At 49.6% G+C, this 23,979-nt stretch overlaps 1 protein-coding gene across 1 annotated transcript in view; it reads left to right on the top strand.

Annotated features, from left to right (window-relative positions):
* Window positions 1-23,979, top strand: part of LOC143962973 (uncharacterized) — a 130,761-nt gene that overhangs the window by 53,567 nt on the left and 53,215 nt on the right. Inside the window, exon 6 of the mRNA XM_077472498.1 lies at window positions 9,755-9,832. Coding sequence (XP_077328624.1) covers window positions 9,755-9,832 — 78 coding nt within the window. The remainder of the gene's footprint in view (window positions 1-9,754; window positions 9,833-23,979) is intronic.

Genomic DNA, 23,979 nt, shown 5'->3' with positions numbered 1-23,979 from the left:
CCTTTCTAACCCATTTGTGATCGGACAATGGAGAAGCAGCAACACACTGATGAGCCCATCTCTCTGTTCACTTGTCAACACATCTGTTTGTGGTGCTTCAATGGCTCCAATTCTGCCCCCCCCCCCCCCCTTCTCCTAGTCTTAGTGATGCAGTACAGGTGATTACAAGAGGCTGATACCAAGTCAGGTACCTATACTAGTCTATTTTAAACAATTTTAAGTTTTTAAATTTGTAGGCAGGTTGAAATATGTTAGTTTTGGCTACTTAGCAACTAGCCCAGGCCGGGGGAAAGGATTAAGTGTTGTGAGCTCAGTTCCCAGGCTTTGTGATCCTAGCCAGCCCACCTGTTCTATAGAAAGGGGGAAGGCTGAGGTCCAGGGCTCTTTTGGTTGGTTCTGTTCCTGCTCATGGTGGGTGATACTGGGACTGCTGTGCCTTGCAGTCCGTTAAAGGCACCGGGATTTTCAGAGACATCCAAGCCATGGAGATTACCAAGATGGACTCTCATCTCAGAGGTATGCCTGGGCAGCCACACTGCAGTAGTTAGTTTAAGGAGAAATACATTGTTCATATTGAACTATTATGCTGCAACCTGTTCAGTAAGGTTACACTAAAGTGGTTGTAAACCCTCACATTTAACCAGTGAAGTGACCGCCTCAGGTGATACATAGAGATGTAACAGATCCTCCTACATAAGTTGTACTTGTTTATCTTCAGTCTTCTCTACTCTACTCTACATACGTTCAAAGTCCAGAATTTACAGAAGATCTCAGAGCTTTAGAAAATAGGGAATGGAGAGCTGACGTTACTCTGTAGAGCTCAGTGAGAAGAGCTCTGAGAGCTGATTGGAAGGAAGGGACACCCCTCCTTCACACAGTACACAGGAACAGAGCTGAGCTGTCAATCAGCTGGAGCTCCCTCCCATGTCACCTTTCTTCGCTTGGTGTCAGGAAAACTTGTCAGAAGTGATTCATACTGAGAGCAGATAAATGAGGCAGCAGACAAAAATTACACTTGGTGCTCCTAAATGAGACACACACTTTAGAGCAGTGGTTCTCAACTTGGGGTCGGGATCCCCTTGGGGGTTGAATGATGATTTGCCAGGGGTCACCAAATCCTGGGCTGTTCCAGAAGCCCGCACCGCTCTCCCAGCCTTTTTGCGGCCGCCCAGGTGGGCTGTTCTTGGAGACCGCGGTCGCCCACTCAGCCTCTTCGCAGCCGCCCATTGAGTTCATGGCATGGCTGGGGGGCAGAGACTCGAGGTCAGCTGACTGGTGAGGAATGTGAAGTGGGAGGGGCTGGAGGAGACCCTATCTCCTGATTTCAGCATAGGTGTCATTGCTACGAGACATCACAAAATCAGAGACACAGTGAAGCTAGAGACACAGTGAGTAACACTACCTGTGATTATAATTGCTATTAAGAGTCCTCACTACAGCTCTCAGATCAGCAGATGACCTTGATCAAGAGCACCTAAGTTGGATGATCAGAACTCCCCCCAGCACTGCCACTGATCCCATTCCCCCCACCAAGGAGTAAGAGAATGAATAAAAATAGAGAATACATGGAAGGGAGAGGAAAAGAGGGGGGTGAACAAAGAAAAAGGGAGAGAAAGAATAAGAGAAAGAACAAGAAAGACCGCTAGAGAGAGGGATGGGGGAAAAAAACGAGAAATTAGGATAAAGAGAAATAAAAGGGAAAGAGGAGAACTTAAAAAGAGTGGTACATCCTAAAATACTGTACGACTGGAAGGGACACAGGGAGTGATAAATGTCCGTGGATTACGGGCACAAATTACTTGTCTTGCCTTGGGTGCTGACAACCTACGCTACGAAAATAACTTTACTGTTAGGTTTCCCCACAACTTCGGAAATTTTATCAAGGGGTCAAGGCACTAGAAAGGTTGAGAACCACTGCTATAGAGGGATATGCTTTGTTCATATTTCATGTCTAAAATTTATAACCAGCTTAACTGTTAGATGTGTTAGAAAAGCAAATGAATATTTTCCTTTCTAACACTGAACTGCCTCTCCGCCAATCAGTGAGAATGGGTCTAATACCCATCACCTGATTGGCTGAAGGCATAGGTACCCCGATTATACGCCTAGCAGACTGAAGAAGAGAGGAAGGGGGAGCATGGAGGACACAGGAGCCGTTCCACAGCTTGCCGCCGTCACCCCCTACCTGACCCGCCAATAAGATGGGATAAGTGCCAAGCAGACAGCGGACGGTTGGGGGTCACAGTGGTGGCAATTGATGGGCACAAGTTACAACATTTGATGGGCACAACTGGCTGCATATCATGGGCACAGTGGCTGCATTTAACCAGCCCAAGTGGCTGCACTTTTACTGCACACAGTGAAGGCTCGTCTCTAAGTCAGGAAAGGGACCAATGTTAGGTTTTTGACATGACCGCAGTCTCCACCTGGTACCGGGCATTTACAAACACGCTCCTTGCGAAAGATGTGCAGGACAAAGATGACCCGCCCACAAATTAATACATAACAGTGGTCACCGCCTGCTACATTGCAGCTTTGTTTGATCAAAACATCTAGATATGAGACTCTAGTATTCATATAAGTAAGTCATTTAACTCTGTTAACTGCAACTTAAACTATAGAGCATGTAAGCAACAGGCTTATTGCATCAGGTTTTTATGCAGCCTCTGGAAGATGCAAGAAAAAAAAAAAAAAAGAGTCTAAAACTCCATGACCTGCGTAGCCCAATGTCCCCTTTCCTATTGTTAACCCCATAACACCTCTGGCCCCTTATCAACCTTTAATAATAATAATGAGACCACACCTTTTCTTTGGAGTAAACTGGCCACAACAGCCTTTTATTAACACACCGAAATTTTAACTCACTCCAAAGATATGTATATAAATATATAAATATATATATAAAACCATAAACAACATTTAAACCCAGTCTGGTGATCTCTGACGGTGACCCACTTTTATAACCAAAAACCAACCTCACTGCGGTACCATTAACATAACCAGGCCTCCAGCTGTGACCGCCCGGAGACAACCAATTCCTGCAGTGAAAAACACCCAGTATTCCGTCCAACGTTCGGGAATACCCCGGAGGGGCCCCCTATTACTGATGAGCCCCCCACCCCTTTTAGATCACCTCCATTTACCGCCACCGTCAAAGACCACCAGAAAGATAACGCTGCAGCCCCCAATAGGGCCGTTTTCACTGCTGTGACGACCAAGCCTCTGTTCCTGAAAGAAAGAAAGAAAAACAACGACCAGCCAGATACCAATAACCTGAATGCTCAAACAACCCCACATTAGGGAGGGAGGGTGGGAAAGCTGCCTCCTCCTGTGAACTCTCCACGTGTACTGGCCCCGTCTAAGCTCCGCCCCCTTTTTATATGGCTCCGCCCCCCTCGCTTCTCTCAGTTCATTGCAAACTCCCTTGCTTCTGTTGGCTCCTGGGCACCAGGTCATGCCCGCCCCTCATTACCCCTCCCCTTGGGGGTCGGATCATTCCGTGGCTCCCTTGACCTGCGTAGCCCAATGTCCCCTTTCCTATTGTTAACCCCATAACACCTCTGGCCCCTTATCAACCTTTAATAATAATAATGAGACCACACCTTTTCTTTGGAGTAAACTGGCCACAACAGCCTTTTATTAACACACCGAAATTTTAACTCACTCCAAAGATATGTATATAAATATATAAATATATAAATATATATATAAAACCATAAACAACATTTAAACCAAAGTCCAGTCTGGTGATCTCTGACGGTGACCCACTTTTATAACCAAAAACCAACCTCACTGCGGTACCATTAACATAACCAGGCCTCCAGCTGTGACCGCCCGGAGACAACCAATTCCTGCAGTGAAAAACACCCAGTATTCCGTCCAACGTTCGGGAATACCCCGGAGGGGCCCCCTATTACTGATGAGCCCCCCACCCCTTTTAGATCACCTCCATTTACCGCCACCGTCAAAGACCACCAGAAAGATAACGCCACAGCCTGAAAGGGTGACCCCCCTTACCCTTGAGGGCAACCCCACACCCCCAAAGCAGTTTGAATGCCCCCTTGCAAACCCAGGGACCATAAGTCGATGCCGACATCCGTGAGATGTACGCCATCCCGTTTCAAATACAAGCCCACATTAGACTCCAGCTCCCTGTGTCTAATCACCAACCCTCCATTCTTGACCACGAACCTTCCCACCACCTTATTCACCCTGATCCGTGTCTTCTGGATACTGGCCACCGATCTGGCCCATCTCCACTTCGTCCGGGCCACAATGTCTGACCAGAGCAAAATCGTGTTCGGGAACCTCTCTCGGAGCCGCAGAAAATCCGCCTTTATGTCCACGAGCAGGTCCCGGACCTTACGCAACCCCAGGTCATTCCCCCCAGCATGGAGCACCAACACATCCGGGGGCCCGTCTAAAAGCACATACCTGTCCACCACACCCATCACCCCGTCCCACTGCATGCCCGGGATTCCCAACCAATGCAACTCCGCTGCTCTCCTGGAAATCCCCAGCTGCCTCCCATCCGGCCTCATGTCACCTCTCCTGGCCCCCCAACATACATAAGAATGGCCCACGATCCAAACGAGGCGTGGTGCACCTCCATCTGAAACGAAAAACCACACACACGGACACTGAAACGGAGAGAAAACAAAAACAAAACAAAACACATCAACCACCCAACCGTGCCATCCCACCAGACACCAATCCCTCTGTAACCAAGTTGTCGAGTTACCCTTTTTTTTTTTTTTTCATTTATTTAGCTGTTATCCGCTTCCTGTATGGGGAACCCCACGCCAAACCAACCACCCCACCGCTATCACCCTACCGCCAACTGCGGCCTAACGTAGGACCTGAACCTACGCGACTCCCACCGACCTATCTTGCGCACCGATGCTTCGTCCAACCCGCACCGGGCCGCTTCCGTGGCCGCCCCGATGCGGAAGGAGTGTGAAGCATACTCCGCCTCCACTAAACCTCGATTCCGCAAACACCGCCGAAAAACCGACACAAACTGGAACCTTGACAAGAAGGACCCATCCTCGTGCATAAGGAACGGGCCCTCCCAGCCCGGCCTGACCCCCCGATACCCCTGAACAGCAGCAACCGGGCAAACCGGGGACCCAGGTAACTGAAACAACGAAACCTCCACACCCCGACCCCGCTGGTCAGTTTTCGATCGTCGGATAAGCAAACAAACCTTATCCCTTGTCACCTGCACGTCCTGATCCAACAGCCCTCCCGGTATTTTTTTGGATGGGCTGACCAACTCACCCACCCTAAACGCCCCGTAAAACGCTAACGAAAAAGCCGTAGTAAACAGTCGCACCTCAAAACTAGACTTACAAACCGACCCCAATTCCGCGCATATGGCCACCAAAAGGTTGAACGTCACCGGACGCCGTCCGTCCCCCCGCTTAATCTGTTTACGGAAACCCCGCAGCATCTGTCGCACCCAAAAGTCTTTAGTCCAATCCTCCGAACCCAACAGTTTAAAAAGAAATGACAAACCTGCCATTTTCTTGTCAATCGCGGCCGCTGAGCGCCCGCCCTCCATATTCCGGACCACAAAATACAGCACCAGTAAACGCCAGTCTCCAGCATCCCCGTCCGAGGACATCTCCTCCACCAACCCGTGCCATTCCCGCCATACCCTTTCGTATGCTGACCAGGTAGCCCCACTCACGGACCGCCGTATCCATCCCGCGGCGATTCCAAGGGCAGCGCCCACATCCACTCTGGGCAAGGGAGTCCGTCCACCGCCGCTCCAGGCGCCAGTTCCCTGAACTTGTCCCACTGGAAACGAGACAGTGAGTCAGCCAAGGAATTATCCACCCCTGGGATGTGAACGGCATAAATGAACACGTTTAAACACAGGCACCGAAAGACCAAATGACGCAAAACTCGAATAACCGGGGGGGAAGACGCCGACATGCGATTCACCACCTGCACCACCCCCATGTTATCACAGTTAATGCGCAATTTCAAATCCCTGCACCTCTCCCCCCACAGCTCCAGTGCGAGCACTATCGGGAAGAGTTCCAATAGCACCAAATTGCCCAGGAAACCTGCCTCCTTCCAGGAGCTCGGCCACGGTGCCGCGCTCCATTCGCCCCGAAAAAACGCACCATAACCCGTTGACCCGGCCGCGTCGGTGACCAACTCCAGATCGAAATTGCTCACCGGCCCGGCCATCCAGACTGCCCGGCCATTGTAAGAGGACAGGAAGTCATGCCACGCGCTCAAATCGTCCCTGTGTTCCTTCGTCAATCGAATGAAGTGCGTCGGTGCCTTTGCCCCGGCCGTCGCAGCCGACAGCCGTCGGCAAAACACCCTCCCCATAGGGATAATCCGGCACGCAAAATTCAGTTTTCCAAGCAAGGACTGCAAGCTCTTCAACTGCACTGTCCGGCGACCCTGAACCTCCCGAATCTCCCTCTGCAGGCCCTCCAGTTTGTCCAACGGCAGCCTGCATTCCATGGCCTCCGAATCGATCACTATGCCCAAAAAGCTCAACACCTGCACAGGACCCTCCGTTTTTTCAGCCGCCAAAGGCACCCCGAAAATGCTTGCGATGTGCTGCAACGTGGAAAGAAGAATCGCACACACAGACGAAGCCCGGGGGCCAATGCAGAGAAAATCGTCCAAATAATGAATGATCGATTCGAGGCCAGAGACATCCCTCACCACCCATTCCAAGAACGAGCTAAACTGTTCGAACACCGCACACGAAACGGAGCAGCCCATGGGCAAACACTTGTCCACGTAAAACTGCTCCCTCCAATGACAACCCAACAGTGGAAAACTGTCCGGGTGCACCGGAAGCAACCGGAACGCCGACTCGACGTCCGCCTTCGCCATAAGCGCCCCCCGGCCGTACTTCCGCACCCACCGGACCGACGCGTCAAATGACGTATAAGACACCGTGCAGAAATCCGGATCAATGAAGTCATTGACCGAACCCCCCTTCGGGAAGGACAAGTGGTGAATGAGCCGGAACTTGTTCGGCTCCTTCTTGGGGACAACCCCCAGTGGAGACACCACAAGACACCCCCAAGGTTTTTTCTCAAAAGGACCCCCCATGCGACCCAGCGCAACCTCCTTACCCAACTTGTCATCCACTACTGACGGATGCAGTAGGGCCGACTTGAGGTTCCGTGCCAACGGCGGCACCACCTGCAGGTCACAAGGAATCCGGAAACCCACTCGGAAACCCTCCGCCAGCAGACGCGCCGCCTCCCCGTCCGGATACTTATTTAGGAAAGGAAGCATCCTTTCCACCTTCACCGGCGTCCTCCCTCTTGTTAGAAGCGTCGCCGGCGCGTTTTCCTTTCTTAAAGCACCGAGACAGCGCGTGGGCCCCCCCGCAACCAGAACATTCGTGCTTGAATCTGCAGGCACCCCCGAACTTGCACGCACCCTCGTTGAACTGCCAGCAAACTCCCCACTTCTTTCCGGCCGACAGTCCTGAGGAGGTTGTACCCCCGGCCCCCCCCTGAAAAAACGAAGGCTGGGCCCGGGCCGAGGACATCAGCCGCATCCAGAGGCTGATGTCCTTGTGATCCCACCGCAGTTCCTGACGCACCGCCTTTCGCTGCCGGAACTGTTCATCATACCGCAGCCACGCAACACCCCCGTACACCCTGTGGGCCTCCCCGATGGCGTCCATGTAGCAAAACAACGCCGAGCAGTGCTCGGGGTTCTTTTCCCCAATGACGCTCGCCAATATCGCGAATGCCTGCAACCAATTTGCAAACGTTCGCGGTATCAACCGGTAACGCCTCTTTTCCTCGTCATCCTTCTTGGTGTCATTAGGCTTGACCCGATCCAAATTGAACTTCTCTAATGGGAGCAGCGAGAATATCTCCACGTACTCACCTTTTGTAATCTTCTCCCGGACCTCTGGCTTCAGGTGCGCTCCAAGCGGGCCCTCGAAGCAGACGTACACCTCGCACCGTGCCGCATCCCCAATTCTGACCACGTCCGACCGACCTGCCGCCACCTCCGCGACCTTGTCACCACTGGCCCCCCCACTCGATGCCGGCCCCTCCACCCCGGATACCGCGGGTTCAACCACCGCCGCCGGCACGGCCGCAGCCGCCCCCGGAATCGCACCCGACCCCCACGGTGCCGCCAGAGCAGGCGTGCCCGGAGCCCCCCCAAACCTCTCCACCAATGCCCGCAGGCCGTCCAGAAGCCCCTGCAGCTGCGGTGCAGGCGCCGGCATAGTCGAGCCAGGCCCCGCCCCCCGCTGCTCCCCCCCCACCGGCACCACCGGTGCCGGAGACCCCGTTGGCACCCCTTGAACCACCCCCAGCAACCCCTGCAAAGCATCAGTCAAAACATTATGCATGGACTTACCGGGCCGACCAGGAACCGCTCCCACAGCCGCACTGCCGCTCTCCACTGCCGGATCTGCCACCTCGTCTTCCGTGGACAGCTCTCCCTCCGACCGCTCCGCCACGTCCGCTTCTGCTTGCGAAGGGAGCCCCCTGGGCGATCCCCCCCAGAGGCCGCATTGCTCCGGCGGCTGGAAAGGTGTGTCTCCACAGGGTGCGCACTCCCAGACCGGCGATGAGGACCGGACCTGGGGTGCCCCCCCGTACCGCCCTGCGCCTCCACGTGTCCTCCGCGGCGCCCCGCTTGTCCATCCACCGGTCTGCGTCCCTTCCCCCCTGTCTCCAGCTTCCTCGCTACGCTCCTGCCGTCTTCCGCCCCTGGCACCTCTTCCACCCGAACTCCGCTCGTGCTGGGGCCCCCCCCGAGCTCCCCCACGCGACTGGTTGCCGGGCTGCGAGACGGGGAACCAGCGCAGGTACTGCCTGTGGCCCCGCTCCCCGGGGCGGGCCGGCGGCGTGTCGACCGCCCTGAGCCCCGACACTCCTGCTGTCTCTTCTTCGCCGGGGGGACCGAGCCGTCCCTCCCCGGGCTCCGCCGGTCACGAGGTGGCCGAGGGGCGGGGCCTGGCGAAAATCGCGCCGGCGGCCGAGACCGCCGGGCCCGCTGTACAGTCCCCCCGCCACCCCTCGCCTCAGCACTATACCCCAGCAGCTCCTGCACCTGCCTGGTCAGCCATTCTGGTCCCTTCACCGCTGCCTGCGCCCTCAATCTCGCCAGCGCCGCCTCGATCGCCGCCATCTTGAGTGTGGAGGAGCAGTGAGCAAAGCTGCCTCCTCCTGTGAACTCTCCACGTGTACTGGCCCCGTCTAAGCTCCGCCCCCTTTTTATATGGCTCCGCCCCCCTCGCTTCTCTCAGTTCATTGCAAACTCCCTTGCTTCTGTTGGCTCCTGGGCACCAGGTCATGCCCGCCCCTCTTTACCCCTCCCCTTGGGGGTCGGATCATTCCGTGGCTCCCTCTCCTAAAAAAAAAAAAAAAAAAAAAGTATTTCCTATTCTTAACCTTAAAAAGAACTCAGCCACTCCACATTCCCTTTAATACCAAAAATCCAGCTAAACCTCCCTATCAAAAACATTTATTGAGTTTTTCCTGCAGTATGTGATTTTGCTAAAATGTATTTTTAAAAAAGCATCCGATTTATGCTCTTTATAAAACCAGTAATACGACAGTTCTTGATAGATTGGCTGATAAAACAATTGTTTCTCTACTTTGAGAGCTTGTATTCGCCACACACTAGGATTGCTGATTATTAAGGAAATAACTCACGTTCTTATCCGCAGCATATCGAGAGAATGCAAAAAAATAAAAATAAATATGTGCTCATTCTGTTAATATTCCATTCTTTACAGATGGTGAAAAAACTAAGTTGGAAAGAAAAAAGAGAGTTATCAAAAAAGCTTGGAGAAAAGAAAAGATGCCACCATGAGGTGAGAAAATTAGAACTCATTTATTTTTTATTCTTGTAATATACAAGTCTTGTTCTATTGATTTTCAGACTTGCCTGCTTCTTTAAATGCCTATTACCATCGCAATGCTAGGAGGTTGTGGCACATTTAGATGTGGCAACTTCTGGCTTCCCTATAAACTAGCTAGAAAAAATGAGTTTAACATAATTTTCTTTCCCTGGTTTTCTGTCTGTAGCTCTTGATTTTTCTGACAGTTTTTCAAAAATTTAAAATTCAGTTCAAATACTTACTGTAATTTTCATTTCCCGACGAGCTCCATGGCAGCACAGCTGGGGTATAGGCTTCACCCCCCCCCCCCCCCACCATGCCTCCAGGACTTAACTCATATAAATTTGAACCCACCTACAGCCTCAGCGTTCTGTAACTAGTCCTACTAGGCTGGGTGGGATCTGTGCTGCCATGTAGGTCGTGGGAAAAGGAAAATTATGGTAAGTATTTGAATTCAATTTTCAATTTTCCATTTTGCCATGTCAGCACAGCTGGGAACTAACTAGCCAAAACAGGGGAGGAATAATGCTACACACTCCTCAAGTCTGACTAAAAAAACAGAAGCCAGGATGCCTGTGCCAAACTCAACTGTCATTAAGCCATGTATATGAATGTTTTGGTGCCCACGTAGCTGCCTTGCAGATAGTTTCAGACACTTGGCCTGCTGCCACTCTCAAGGTCGAGACCCTTCTAGTGAAGAGTGCCATGAATCTCCTGGCACAGCTGAGCCTTTCAACTTGTAGGCCAAGGAGATGAGCTTTACCAACCAAGAGTCAATTTTCTTGCTGGAAGCCGTAAAATCATTATGTGTTCCACCTGGAATGACAAACAGATGCTCTGATTTCCTGATGGCAGAAGTCGCCTTGATTAAACATTTTAAAGCTTGGCCCACATCCGATGGGCTAATTTCTAGAGTACTTCCAAAAAAGGAGGGCAACCTCTTGTGTGATATTGACTCTGAAGTTTGCTTAAGGCACAAAATTTGAGCATTGGCATGAGTACCACCCTGTCTGGGAAGTATGCAAGTATGGGTTTTTTAAACCCCAAGGCCCCCAATGCCGACTCTCTTCTGTCTGATGTTATTGCCACCTGTAAAGCCGTTTTCAGTGAAAGGTACCACAGGGTGATTGAAGGCATCTGATGCAATAACGTCCAACAGCAATAGGAGATCCCATTTTGGGAAAAACTATTTGAGGTTTCAACCAAATTGCATCTTGAAAAACTGTATAATTAAGTGTTGGATGCCCACTGTATGCTGGTGAAGGCAGAGATAGCCGAAATGTGTGCCTATAGCACATTTACGCATAGACCTAAATCAATCCACATGTGCAAGACATTTTGGAACAGACTTCTTCAGAGTCCGGTGTAAATTCTTGATCAGCAATAATGCTGGGAATTTATGCCATATTCTACTATAGGCATGGTTAGCAATGTCCTTTCTTTTTTTTTTTAAATCAAATAAGTTTTTATTACAAAACATATATGGTACAAACCAAACATAGATAGAAAATACAGTTGTACAGCAGCATTGGTTTTTACATCTAAAGGTATACTGGGAATACAAAGTACAAATTGACCCGGTTTGTAGAACGCTGAGACATAGGCAATGTCATTAAAACTGAAAAATAAGAGAAATAAACCAAGAATAGAAACAAAAGTGGCATTCTCTCTGAGACCATATTGCATTTTGAGACAACTATATAAGTACAATGTTATGCACAACGTCCAGCATCCCTCCACCCAGTCCTGCTGGTTTCTCCTCACACCCCCCATAAATGCCGGGTGAGGGAGAGACATAGAATTAGCCCCATGACGAGATCAAGAGTGTCTATGTACCTTCATGCACAAGCCCCTGGACCCACATTCAGCCCTGTAAAAGTCTGTCCTGTATAAGTTGGTGGGGGGCTAGCCCCGGAACCGCGAGCCATCCCTTCCACATAGCATTAAATTTGTGCGGTGCGTTTCTGTGTTGGTATGTTATATTTTCCCTGATCAGCATCTGGTTCACTTGGTCCGTCCATTGCTGCCTGGTGGGGACCCTGTGTGTTATCCACAATCGCGCTATTAATTTCCTGGCTACGTATAATGACCGAATAATGGCAGTATGAGCCGAAGGCGTTAACGATTCTTCGTCTAGGGCCCCCAACAGGCAGACCAATGGACATCGCGGAATACCAACAGAGAATACAGAAGAGATAGTGTCAAGGATCTCATCCCAATACCTTTTTAGTTTCGGGCACCTCCAGAACATATGCATGAGATCCCCATGGTCCCGCATACATTTTGGGCAAAGGGGGGACCCCCTAACACCCCAGCTGTGCAGTTTAACTGGCGTCCTATACACCCTATGCAGTAGATATAGATGGGAGAGTTTATAGGAGGCAGATACCGACACCAACGGAGCGGAGGACAAGCAAAGGTTCCAGGTCTCCGCGTCCATAGGCCCCAGGTCCGCCTCCCCCTTCTGCTGACATGGAAGATGTGCCGGGTCCTGCATTGCGTCAAGAAGCATGTCATACCCCCTAGATATCATACCCTTTCGTTCAGTCTGCATGAATATCCCCTGTACTACAGCATGATCCGTTAGGCAAAGCTGCATACTGTGGGATTGCGCCTGTAGCGCATGTCGTAACTGTAAGTATTTAAAAAAGTCCCTGTGTGGTATGCCAAACTCAGCCTGTATTTCCATGAAGGACTTCAGCACCCGGCCACTATACAACTGCGAGAGGTACCAGAGGCCGCTCCTTCCCCAGTTACCAAATCCCTTGAGCTTAAAAAGCTCGCCATAATTAGCGTTCCGCCAAATAGGGGTGAGACCAAGGAAGCCACGTATTCGTAGCAGTCGTTTAACATGGGACCACAGGGTATTCAGTAATATAATAGTTGGGGAACTCCTGTCCATATGAGGGAAGCCTGCTTCCAACCTGGACAATGCTGTGTCCGGGGCGACAGTGTCATCAAGTATCCTACGTATCGGGTCCAGGGGATCATCCGATCCCCAACCACCCAAGTGTTGAAGCTGCGAAGCCAAGAAATACAATCTAGCATGTGGTAGTGCCAACCCCCCTTCGTCCTTTTTATATTGCAGGGTAAGTAAACTAAGCCTGGCCGTCTTCCTACACCATATTAATTCCCTAAACTGAGAGTCAATTTTATCGAACCAACGTTTCGGAATCCAGGTCGGCGAGTTATGACAAACGTAGAGCAACTGCGGAGCCCATAACATTTTGATGAGGTTCACCCTTCCCACTACCGATAGCGGTAGTTTGCACCAAGTTTTACATTTTTCCCTGAGCTTAAGTAATAGCGGTAGAAGATTCAGATTGGCGTAGTTCGTCACCTCGGGGGATATCTGAACCCCCAGGTATTTAAAGGACGCAACCGTCTGTATCATGTTTGCGCATGGGGGTAGAGGTGCCGTTAAAGGGGACAAGGGCATTAATACAGACTTGTCCCAGTTTATCTTAAAACCGGATAGTGTACCAAATAGGGTAATCAAGTGCATAGTTGCTGTTAGGGAACCCTGTGTGTCCCCCAGGTAAATAAGGGTGTCATCCGCGTATAGCGATACCACATCCGTCCCAGTGGGCCTGCAGAATCCAACAATGTCCGGAGCCGATCTCATTCTTGCTGCCAGTGGCTCAAGCGCCATGGCAAAGAGCAGGGGCGACAAAGGGCACCCCTGTCTCGTGCCTCTATACAGCATGAATGGTTCGGAGAGTTCCGCATCAGCTCTAATTCTAGCCGTAGGCTTAGCATATAGTAGTTGGACTCAGCTAATAAATGTACTGCCCAACCCCATCCTTTCCATCACTTTCCACAGATAAGGCCATTCAACACTATCGAAGGCCTTAGCTGCGTCCAGCGAGAGGACGGCCTGATTACCGGGGTTATCCACAGGGACCTGTAGGTTTAGAAATAAACTGTGAATATTTAGGGCAGTCGAACGTGAGGGAATAAGCCCTGATTGATCCCTATGGATCAGTTTATGGATTACCAGGGACAATCTCGTTGCCAAGACCCGCGCCAATAGTTTAACGTCCGTCGTGAGCAAGGAGATGGGCCTGTATGCGTCCGGTGATGTCGCTACCTTACCCGGTTTTAGAAGTACAATTATGATTGCTTCGTTCATAGAAGCAGGCAGGACCCCTGTCTCTAGGGCGTTATTAAACACTTTCAAAAGAGTGGGTAGAACACCACCAGCGTAACGCTTGTATACCTCGGATGGGAGGCCATCCGCCCCCGGAGCATTATTATTATGGGAGTGTTCCAGTGCAGAGGCCAATTCATCCTCCGTTATGGGGGCGTTCAACAGCTCCCCATCCGACGCAGACAAGCATGGGATATCACATCCGTCCAGGAAGCCCACAATCTCCCCGTCACCGGGCTGCACTTTGGATGAGTACAAGTCTGCATAAAAGGACTGAAATATCTGTAAGATCCCAGGGGTATCCGAGTGGGTCACCCCCTGCGAATCGCACAGCGAGTGAACCATAGGTGTAGAACCCTGAGCCTTTGCCAGCAGAGCCAGCATATGGCCTGTCGATTCCCCTTCCTCAAAGTGTGTTTGTTGTAGGAAAAATCATTTATTTTCTGCCAGTTGTAGAGCCACCTGTCTGGACATAGACTGCGCTCCCAACCAAGTTCTCTTTGTGTCCTCTGAGGGGTTGGCAATATAGGCCTGCTCTGACTCTCTGAGTGCCCTACCGACCTCCATTTCCCAAGCTTTAGTGTTCTGTTTTATACCATTTATAGCAGTGATAAATTGCCCTCTAAGGAAGGCCTTAGCTGCATCCCAGACTACATCTATAGAGGCCGAGTCAAAATTGTCCTGCAGGAAGAGTTTAAGGGCACTCGCTATGGGGTCAGGCTGCGGAAAGAGTGTAAGCCAAAAAGGGTTAAGCTTCCAACTCCTAGGTGCGAGGTCAGTAGATAGGGACATCTCAATCCACAAAGAGGAGTGGTCGGATATGTGTCTATCCCCATACCCAGAGTCACTAATTAGGGGGAGAAGGGTGGAGTTCCCCAGTCCCAAGTCTATTCTAGACAAGCTCCCAAATGCTGGAGAGCAACAGGAGTACAATCGGGTGTGGGGGTGGGCTCTCCGCCAGACATCCACCAGCCCAAGTTCAGCTAATAGGGCAGCAAAGGGAGTATCGCCATTAGGGCGGGAGGTGACCAAAGGAGGCGTTGGAATCTTATCCCACATGCCATTAACATAGTTATTAAAATCACCCATCGCCAGTAGGGGTATGCCAGGGAACTGTGCCATAAACCCAGCGAGGCGTCTGAGAACCTCTGCTGAGTAGGGAGGTGGGATATATACGTTGGCTATAATGCAATGTACAGTGGCAATCTTACACAGCAAAAAGATGTACCTCCCCCTGGGTCAATAACCTGTTGGGAGCAAGAGAATTGGGTATGTTGTCTGATTAGGATACTCACTCCCCTTGCATAAGCAGAGTGTGTAGAGTGGAATTGTTGTGTATACAATCTAGGCCCAAGGCCATGTGCACCAACAGGAGCAAAATGTGTCTCCTGCAGACACACAATTCCAGCCTTCATATCTTTGAGGTGTTTTAACACCGCCAGCCTTTTTACCGGGCTGCCCAACCCTCTGACATTCCAAGAGAGAAATCTAACCTTTGCCATCAGGAATACAAAACATAAGTGTAGATAGGAGTGACCTTATTAACATTCGTAAGCAACTAGGGAGGAAAGATGCATTTAACACATATACAACAACAACAAGCGACTGAGAAGTCGCATCACCTGGGATGCCCCAAAAAGGGGGAGAAAAAAGTCCTTCATGAGCAGCAGTACAGAGGAAGAGTCGCCCAGACGGGTGCAGACATGCTGGGATATAGTCCGTGTCCATTGTGGTCCTGAGAGAGAAAAAATTAAGTAAAAGGAAAAAGAAAAGAGAAACAGTTAAACAGCAAAAAAACGTGGTAACTTCTGTATCGAAGCCCGCTGGGCTTCCAAACGGGAGAAGCAGCAGTCTAATAGCCCCCATCCGGAACTCTGGGGCGGGGGGAAGGCCATGGAAACACCCATAGAAGACTCTTCTAGATGGCAAACAGGGTTTCACATGTGCAGGCATCCTGTAGCTCTGGTGGGTTTGTAATGGAGCCATAAACCTTTGCCTTCCGCCGGGCCTGAAGAAATGTAAGTCCAATCATCTTGTCTGAAGGTGTCATTATCGTGGAGGAGATCTTTGAAGCTTGGCGGCTTTGAGTGCGTTGTGCTCCTGGTCAAGCCACTGTGCCGCCGCCGCAGGGCGATCAAAAAAGTGCGTGGAGCCCAGAGCCGTAACCCTGAGCCGGGCCGGATATAGCATACCATATTGAACGTTAAGGTCCCGAAGGCGTCTCTTAACCTCAAGAAATGTTGCACGCTTTTTCTGAAGCTCTGCTGAAAAGTCCGGGAATAGCGAAATTCTGGAGTTCTCAATCTCCATTTTGTCTGACAACCCCCGCGCTTTAGAGAGAATGGTGTCCCTGTCTCTATAGTTGAGGAGTTTAAACAAGAAGGGCCTGGGGCGGTTGCCCGGAGGTAGGGGGCGAGACGGCACCCGGTGGGCGTGTTCCACAGCAAAAAGTGGTGATAAGGAGTCCTTACCAAAGGTGGCAATTAACCAGTTTTCAATAAAGTCAACCGGGTTTTTACCCTCAACACGTTCCCGGAATCCCCAGCGCGCGAATATTATTGCGTCTCATGCGATTTTCCATCTCATCAAGTCGCATAGCGTGCTGTTCGGTAAGATGGCAATTATATTTCAAATCCCTTTGCATGGGGGCCAGATCATATTCTACTGTGCTCAGCCTGCCTTCAAGGGCAGCTGTCCTCTCCCTTAGCTTTTGCATGTCATGGCAGACAAAAGTTATTTCAGCCTTAACCCCTTTGATGTCCTCTGAGAGGGCTGCAATAGAATGATTACAGGAGGTGACAGCAGCAAATATGTCCCTTAGCGTAGGCTCTCCCTCCGATACTGGAGAGGGGATGGTTTGTGTCTCAGGCCTATCACTGTCTCTAGGTGTACTCACTGTGCGCCATGCTGCGGACAATCCATCATCATCCTCCAAGGGGACCGTGTCATCTGCCTCAGGAGAACTTCCAGGGGTAGCTTAAGGCGAGGGCTGGCCAGCCAGGGCATCCTTGTACGATTTACCACCATAGAGGGGCTTTTGTGCCGCTTCCTTGTACTGGTCTCTGGCTGCACGCCGCGCGCCGGCGCCATCTTGGCCTGGGGGGTCCGTCAGCCCCTTCCCTCCGGTATGGCGTCTGGACATCACAGCGGGGGTTCCGAGATATGCCGCGGTGCTCCGGGATGCTTCTCCCAGTGTGGCAGGAGGTAAGGGCTCCAAAAATAGCTTTTCAGATCAGACTGTAAGGATGTAAGCACGGATGGCCGGCGGAGCTCAAGGCATGCACGTCCTCCTACATCAGCCGCTAAGCCACGCCCCCCTGCAGCAATGTCCTTTCTTGTTTTTCGTAAGAGTATTCATAATCTTCCCAGAACATTCAAAATCCATTAGCCCCTGCCTCTCCAGACCCAGGCCATCAGCCTGAGCCTGTCGGATGCTGGATGAATGGGACTTTGGAAAAGATTTTGATCTTACAGGCAGAGGGATTCAATCCTCGACACTCATAAGGATAAGCAGAGGGTACCAAGGCTCCCTCGGACAATCTGGGATTATCACCAGAACTGTCACCTTTCCCCGCCACAGCCTCATCTGGAAGCTGAGAATCAGAGGGACCAGCAGAAAGGCAAAAGCTGTCTTGGACATCCACTCTGCGGTCAGCACCTCCGCCTCGATTGGTTTCAGATTCTGGGCCCTGGAATAGAACTTCAGCAACTTGGTGTTGACTGGGGATGTGAGCTGGTTTATCTCTGGAAGAAAAATACCAAGCTCTGTTAGTTCTCGAAAGACTTGCAGTCGTCTGGACCATTCAATTTCATCCATACTTGTCCTGGAGAAATAGTTTGTCTGAAGATTCTATTGACCAGGCACATAGGCCGCAGATAGCTGCAGAAGACTGACTTGGGCAGATTCCAGAATCAGAGAAACCTCCTTCAGAAGGGAGAGACTGAGCCTTGTTTCCAGATTTAGTCCACAGTTGTCCAACTTCACCAGGACAGGCTTACCCCAGATGAGGTGACTGAAGGCTAAGAGCCTGAAATGCTGCTCTCAACTCCAGGACATTTGACACTATCTTGGACCCTTGAAAAAGACCATTGGCCCTGAGCCCATTGCTCTTGAAGTAGGGTTCCCCTACTACTTTGCTGGTGTCTGACTGCACCACCAGCCACTAGGTTGTCAAAAGGGAATGACATTGCACACAATTTAATTTCTTCAGCCACATGTTTAGGCCACTGGTCCATAAACCCGACATGAACGGGAGTTAAACTGAGCCTACCTGAGCTGCTGGAGCGAGGTGATTACTGTGGCTCATTCTGAGACATGAAGGATGAAACATGTGTCAATCACCAAAGCCACACCTATGTCCACAGAGGAGCCACAAAGTGCCCATAAGGCATTTATGGGTGGCACAATCCCAAAATACCAGAAAGCATCCCAACATGAAACTCTTTACTGACTTCTTGGCTTATGCATTGGGTTCCCGGTTTTTCCTGGACTCCCAGTCAGAAATGCAGAATCGAACCCCTCTGGAGTAGGAGTGCGTGTGGAAACTCACTCTTGAGCTTTTTGGTCTCCTTTAACTCAGAAGACATTCTGCCTACTATTAAATTTAGGCTTGACATTCTACGATCAAGAAAAAAGCAGTGATTGCATTTGTCCTTGAAGGCCACCACATCTTCTGATGGTAAGGTCATGTATCTGGCCAATCGCACAAGGGACACACACTGACCACAGAGGTGATCCCAACCCATTGACATCTTTCAGGTCTAAATGGCATAACTTTGACATCCTGCTGTGACAACATACTCCAATCTTGTAGAAAGAACACTTGATCCATCCAACAAGGAAATTGTCAAGCAGTCCTCTGGAGGTACCTAAAATACTTCCAAAGCTTCACTTCTATTGGCAGGCATTTCTCCAACCTTACCAATCTGGACAAAGGTTGTCCTCATCTTCTTGTTCAGAAGAGACTGAAGAGGATTGATTGGCTTGAGAAGGCCCTGAATAGAAGACTGGGCATTGCCAGAGTAGATAGCCCTTGCAGAAGATGAATTCAGCAATTTCTTTAGAGTGTCTTGACCATATGCTTAATTGTGACAACTTAGTCACCATCATCTTAATCGCAGTCTGCCCGAACAAAGTTGGAATACATGTTCATTCACCACTTCTTGGGAAGAAGCTGACAAGGGTTAATTTGCCTGAGGAGGTTCTGAGATTACTCATTTTCACAACAGTGGAAGCAACTCCTTTAGAATATGTTCAATGAATGTGACAACCTGGCAGGTGTGGACATCTTTATCCCTGGCTGCTTGAATCAACAGAGCTTATACTGTCATGCTCATCTGTCTTTTCTTCTTAGAAGAGCCCAAATAGGATGGTTTGCCTGGAAGGCTAGGAGACTGCTCACTGGTAGAAAGAATAGCCTTTTCACAGGGTGAGTGGAAACACTTCTTTAGAGCATATTAGCCTCATGAAACAATCTGTTAGATATCTTATCCATGGTTGCTTGAACAAAGCAGTATTTATGCCGTCATGTCCATCCGGAAATTCGGAAAATGGGCTGTTTCACCTGGTATGTCTAGGCAGCTTCTCATTGCCAGAGCAGATCATCCTTTCAAAGGGTGAGCAGAAACCACTCCTTTAGAGTGTATTGACAATGTGTTTATTGAATGTGACATCCTATTAGGTGTCATCCTTATCCCTGGCTGCTTGAGCCAGGGGGATACATACTGTCATGTCCATCCATATATTCCTCTTATGAGTCTGAAGAGGGATGTTTTGCTTGGGAAAGCTATGAGACTGCTCCTTGCCGGAGAATTTAACCCCTTCACAGGGTAAGTGGAAATAACTCCTTTGAGTATATTGGCCACTTGTTTAATAAATAAGACAACCTGTTAGGTATCATCATCCTCCTCTCTGGTTGCTTAATCAAAGCAAGATTCACCCAGTCATGTTCCTCCACATCTTCCCCTTTAGAGAGTCTGAAGAGGCTGATTTGCCTGGGAAGGCTATTAGACTGAGTTGAGGTGAGAGGTATCTTGATATAGCGCGGTCTTAGCCCGAGGGGTCCCAACCACGCTATATGTTCTGGTCATTGCCAGAACATATAACCATATAAAAGCAAGACTCATACAGCCATGTTTGGCTTTCAGAGGGCTGTTTTGGTCTGAGGCTGGTAATTACCAATAGATAACCTTTCCACAGGGTTTTGTGTGTCATTTAACAAACCAGTCCATAAAAATAATTAAATGCAGTAAAATAGTTTGCTTAGTAACAACCCCTAAAGGGTTAACCACTCCTACAGGGAGACTGAAGCCTCCATCTACAGCCCTGATTCACCAGGTGGTTAATGAGCTAAACCTTGCCCTAACAGGAATCAGAACATAATGAAAAGGTTTGATAAAAACAGCAACAAAAAGGTAGGAATTTGCAACAGAATTACAATAATATTCCGTAATGTACACAAAGATGTAGATATCATAAACATGCTTCCCCTCCTTTTTTGGGGGGGGACTGGAGAGCATATAGAAATATAAAAGGATATCCCATATCTCAACAGGCCATAGCTGGCTGCAGTAGTCATCCACAGGTGACTCCTCTACCTTCTCTGAAAATGCTGGTCTTTTGAGGGGGTTGACACAATGGCATAATAGTAAAGCAAACATGAGAAGCCCCCAACAGGTTATTGCCATTTGTGAACAGACAAAGTATTACTTTATGCATCTGTTATGCAGAGTACTCCCCGTGGAGGAGCTCAGGCTATGCATAGTGGCTGCAGGGAGCAAGGCACAACAATACTCAGCAATGCAGCATTAATTTGGATACAAAGCATTTTTCAAATTTAGCTGACCCAACTTCCGTCATTCATCCGCAAAACACCGGCACGTCACAGCATGGGTGCGCGTGGATAGGGGAGACTCTGCCAACACCGCTGCCCACTTTACATGGACCCAGCGGACCCCAGACAAGGCTGTTAGCCACAATAAATACCACCCCAAGGACCAGCAGCGGGGCTCCCTGGATTATGGGTCATTTAGCCAAGACGACAGGGACTGCGTCCAGCCTAATCCACACACATGGATTGACAGCCAGCCCTTTAGAACAGCCAGGTAGAGGAGCACACCTAGGTCCTGCGCATAGGAGGAAATAAGAACACTGAGGCTGTAGGTGGGCTAAAATTTATATGAGTTAAGTCCTGGAGGCATGGGTGGGGGGGGTGGAGCCTATACCCCAGCTGTGCTGACATGACATCAGGAAATACTATGTTTGACACCTAAATTTCTTCCAGCTTACTGTAGTGCACCTTCTAAGGAGCAGCAGATGAACTGGATCCCCTACTCCTGCACAGCCAGGCACACCGTATTTTTACAGACGAACCAGAGACAGAGAACAGACTTTGTTTTTTTGTAATATATTGAGGGTTAATAACTTGGATAGGAATGGGATGCCCACTTCATTTTCAACAAAACGGGGACATTCTTCCTATATACAGTCTATATATGCAGCTCCAACTTCTTCCTTCAGCACATACTTGCGTGCTCCAGCTTTGTCACTCAGTGATGATTTAACAATCTCTCTAGCAACGGCCCATTACAGGCAGGGACTCGCAGCCCCTATGAGTGTAAAGCAGTGGAATGACGCAACTTGTACTTTCACACTTCCTCCAGGTGTTCACTGGTCCTAGCACTACCTCTACAGGCACTGGCAACACACCTGGCTGCAGCTGCCCCTTTCACTACCCATCTAGACTAACTGTTCAGCAGCCCACCGACTTATTCTCAGGAGATCTTCTGAGGAAGGACGAAGACTTAGCCCTTGTACACACGGTCGGAGATTCCGACAACCAAATCCGACGGATTTTGTCTGTCGGATTTTGTCCGAAACTGTTGTATACACATGGTCAGACAAAGTTGTCAGAAAATCCGACGTGATGACCTTATTTCGTTACGACGGGACTATGTTCACGCTAGTAGCCATTAGCTTTGGTGTAGGAATTTGATCTGAGCATGCATGGCACTTTGTCCGATCGGAATTCTCTACACATGATCAGAGTATGTCCGATCGGAGCATTTTGTCGGAAAATATTTCCGGCAAGTTGGAAAAGTTGGTCCGACGGATATTCCGACGGAAACAGTCCGATGCAGACCACACACAGTCGGAATATCCGACAAAACGCTCCGATCGGACACATTTCGACGGAATCTCCGACCCTGTGTACAAGGGCTTAAAGTGGATGTAAACCCTTACATGTACCCAGTGAAATTAACAGCCTCAGATGATACACAGAAATGCAACAAATACTTCTACATAAGTTTCGCATGTATATCTGCTGTCTTCAGCTTTATATACTGTTTAGAAAGTTCAGATTGTTTTAGGAGATTTTCCTCTTCCTGTTCAACACTGCAGTGAAGCTTGAGCATAAAGCCAAGACAGCTGATTGGAGGAAACGCGCACACGACCCCTTCTCCTCATAGGGAGGGACTTTCAGAGCTGATCGCTAAATAGGTCAGGGCTCTGCTAATCTATTTATAGCTCCCTCCCCAACACAAAACTCATGCTGCTTTTATCATATGTGATTGAAAACTTGTCAGGAGCTTAGTGCTTTGAAGAGAGATAATAAAACACTGCAGATACATGTGCCCAGCTCAAATTTCATGAATCAGGTTTCCAACCACTTTAAGCCCAACTGCTGTCTTCAGGGAGAACAGGCTACATGTGGCAGTCATGCCCTTATAAGTTCCCAGTAGTGCTGACCTACTCACGCTGTTCTCTCTCTTTCTCCCGTGCCTCCAGGAAGGGCTTGCTCTGTGTGTTGACCCAGGGCTCAGGTCTTCCAGCACCCGAGCCCCGGCCCAAGGTACCCATGTCCCAGAAACAGGGGGAGGCACCCCCTGTTAGGATGAGTCATCCAGCACCGAGTCACTGAACCCTGACCTAGATTTACAGCTCAAGCTTAGCCCTGAGCCAAATAAATTGACCTACCCTACAGAACCTATGCTACATCTAGCACACACACTGAAGGGTGCTACACTAGTTTAGCAGAAATTTTGAAAACTGAACTTGAAGTAGACATTGGTGACATCATAGGAAATGCTATATAGTGTGCTCTGCAGGACTCTGAAGTGCTGTAGGTAGTAAGACAGAAGGGGCAGCAATTAGCAGAATGACTGTTCTTAGGCAGGGGCTGGAGGTAGGCAAGTACCTCTATCAGAGGAAAACAGTGTAACGCTCACTTCCAAAGGGGCTGTTGAGAAATGACCCAGGTTTCCCTTACCTGTCCGGAGGCTGCCAGTCAGCTATTCCAAACAAACAAACACAGGCTTGGTCATGGAGATGTCTTTTTGTAGGAGATGTGGATGAGGATGCAGGATACTCCATAAAGCGAAGCAGGTACAGGAAGACAGCTTTTCAAGCACAAATTTGTTAGCTTTGCTAACCTTTGCTGGAGATAGAGGGGATAGCCAGATAATCTCAGACTTCGTGTGCGTAGTTCCAGTCCTTACAAGAACCTCTAGCATTCACCCCCAAAGGTCTTACACACAATGTCCAAGGACAGCTGTCACTAACCAGCTTCCATTCAAGTCTCTTTAGTGATAAAGGTCCTTCTCTAGCCCAGCTCCTTAGGGTAGTTTTCTCCAGCAAGTATCTTTCAATCCAAGGACCTCCAGGCCCTCAGTCAAGCGCATGCTCTTTAGTAGACCAGCTACCTCCCAGAGGCAGCAGCCCCAGGAGAATGACTCTGCTGAAAAAGCCTCCCAAACATTTATCTCCTCCCTAGCCACCTTCTGGGTGTCTCCTCCCAGGGATTTGTTGAAATCAAATATTCAGTGGCTGACCCACCTACTCTATTTCTGGAAGCTTCTTCCTGAGGAAGAGCGGAGGAATCAACCACCGAGCTTAGGGAAACCTGGCCAGACCTAGAAAATAGATTGCTGCTCCACTGAGTACAGCAGAGCTAAAAACTAAATGTAGCCA

This window comes from Lithobates pipiens, unplaced genomic scaffold, assembly GCF_037356315.1.
Source record: "Lithobates pipiens isolate NorthernLeopardFrog02 unplaced genomic scaffold, aLitPip1_a1.2 Scaffold_8, whole genome shotgun sequence".
Lineage (NCBI taxonomy): Eukaryota > Metazoa > Chordata > Amphibia > Anura > Ranidae > Lithobates > Lithobates pipiens.
Note: the sequence above shows the minus strand (reverse complement) of the source record. Positions and strands in the feature narration are given on the sequence as shown.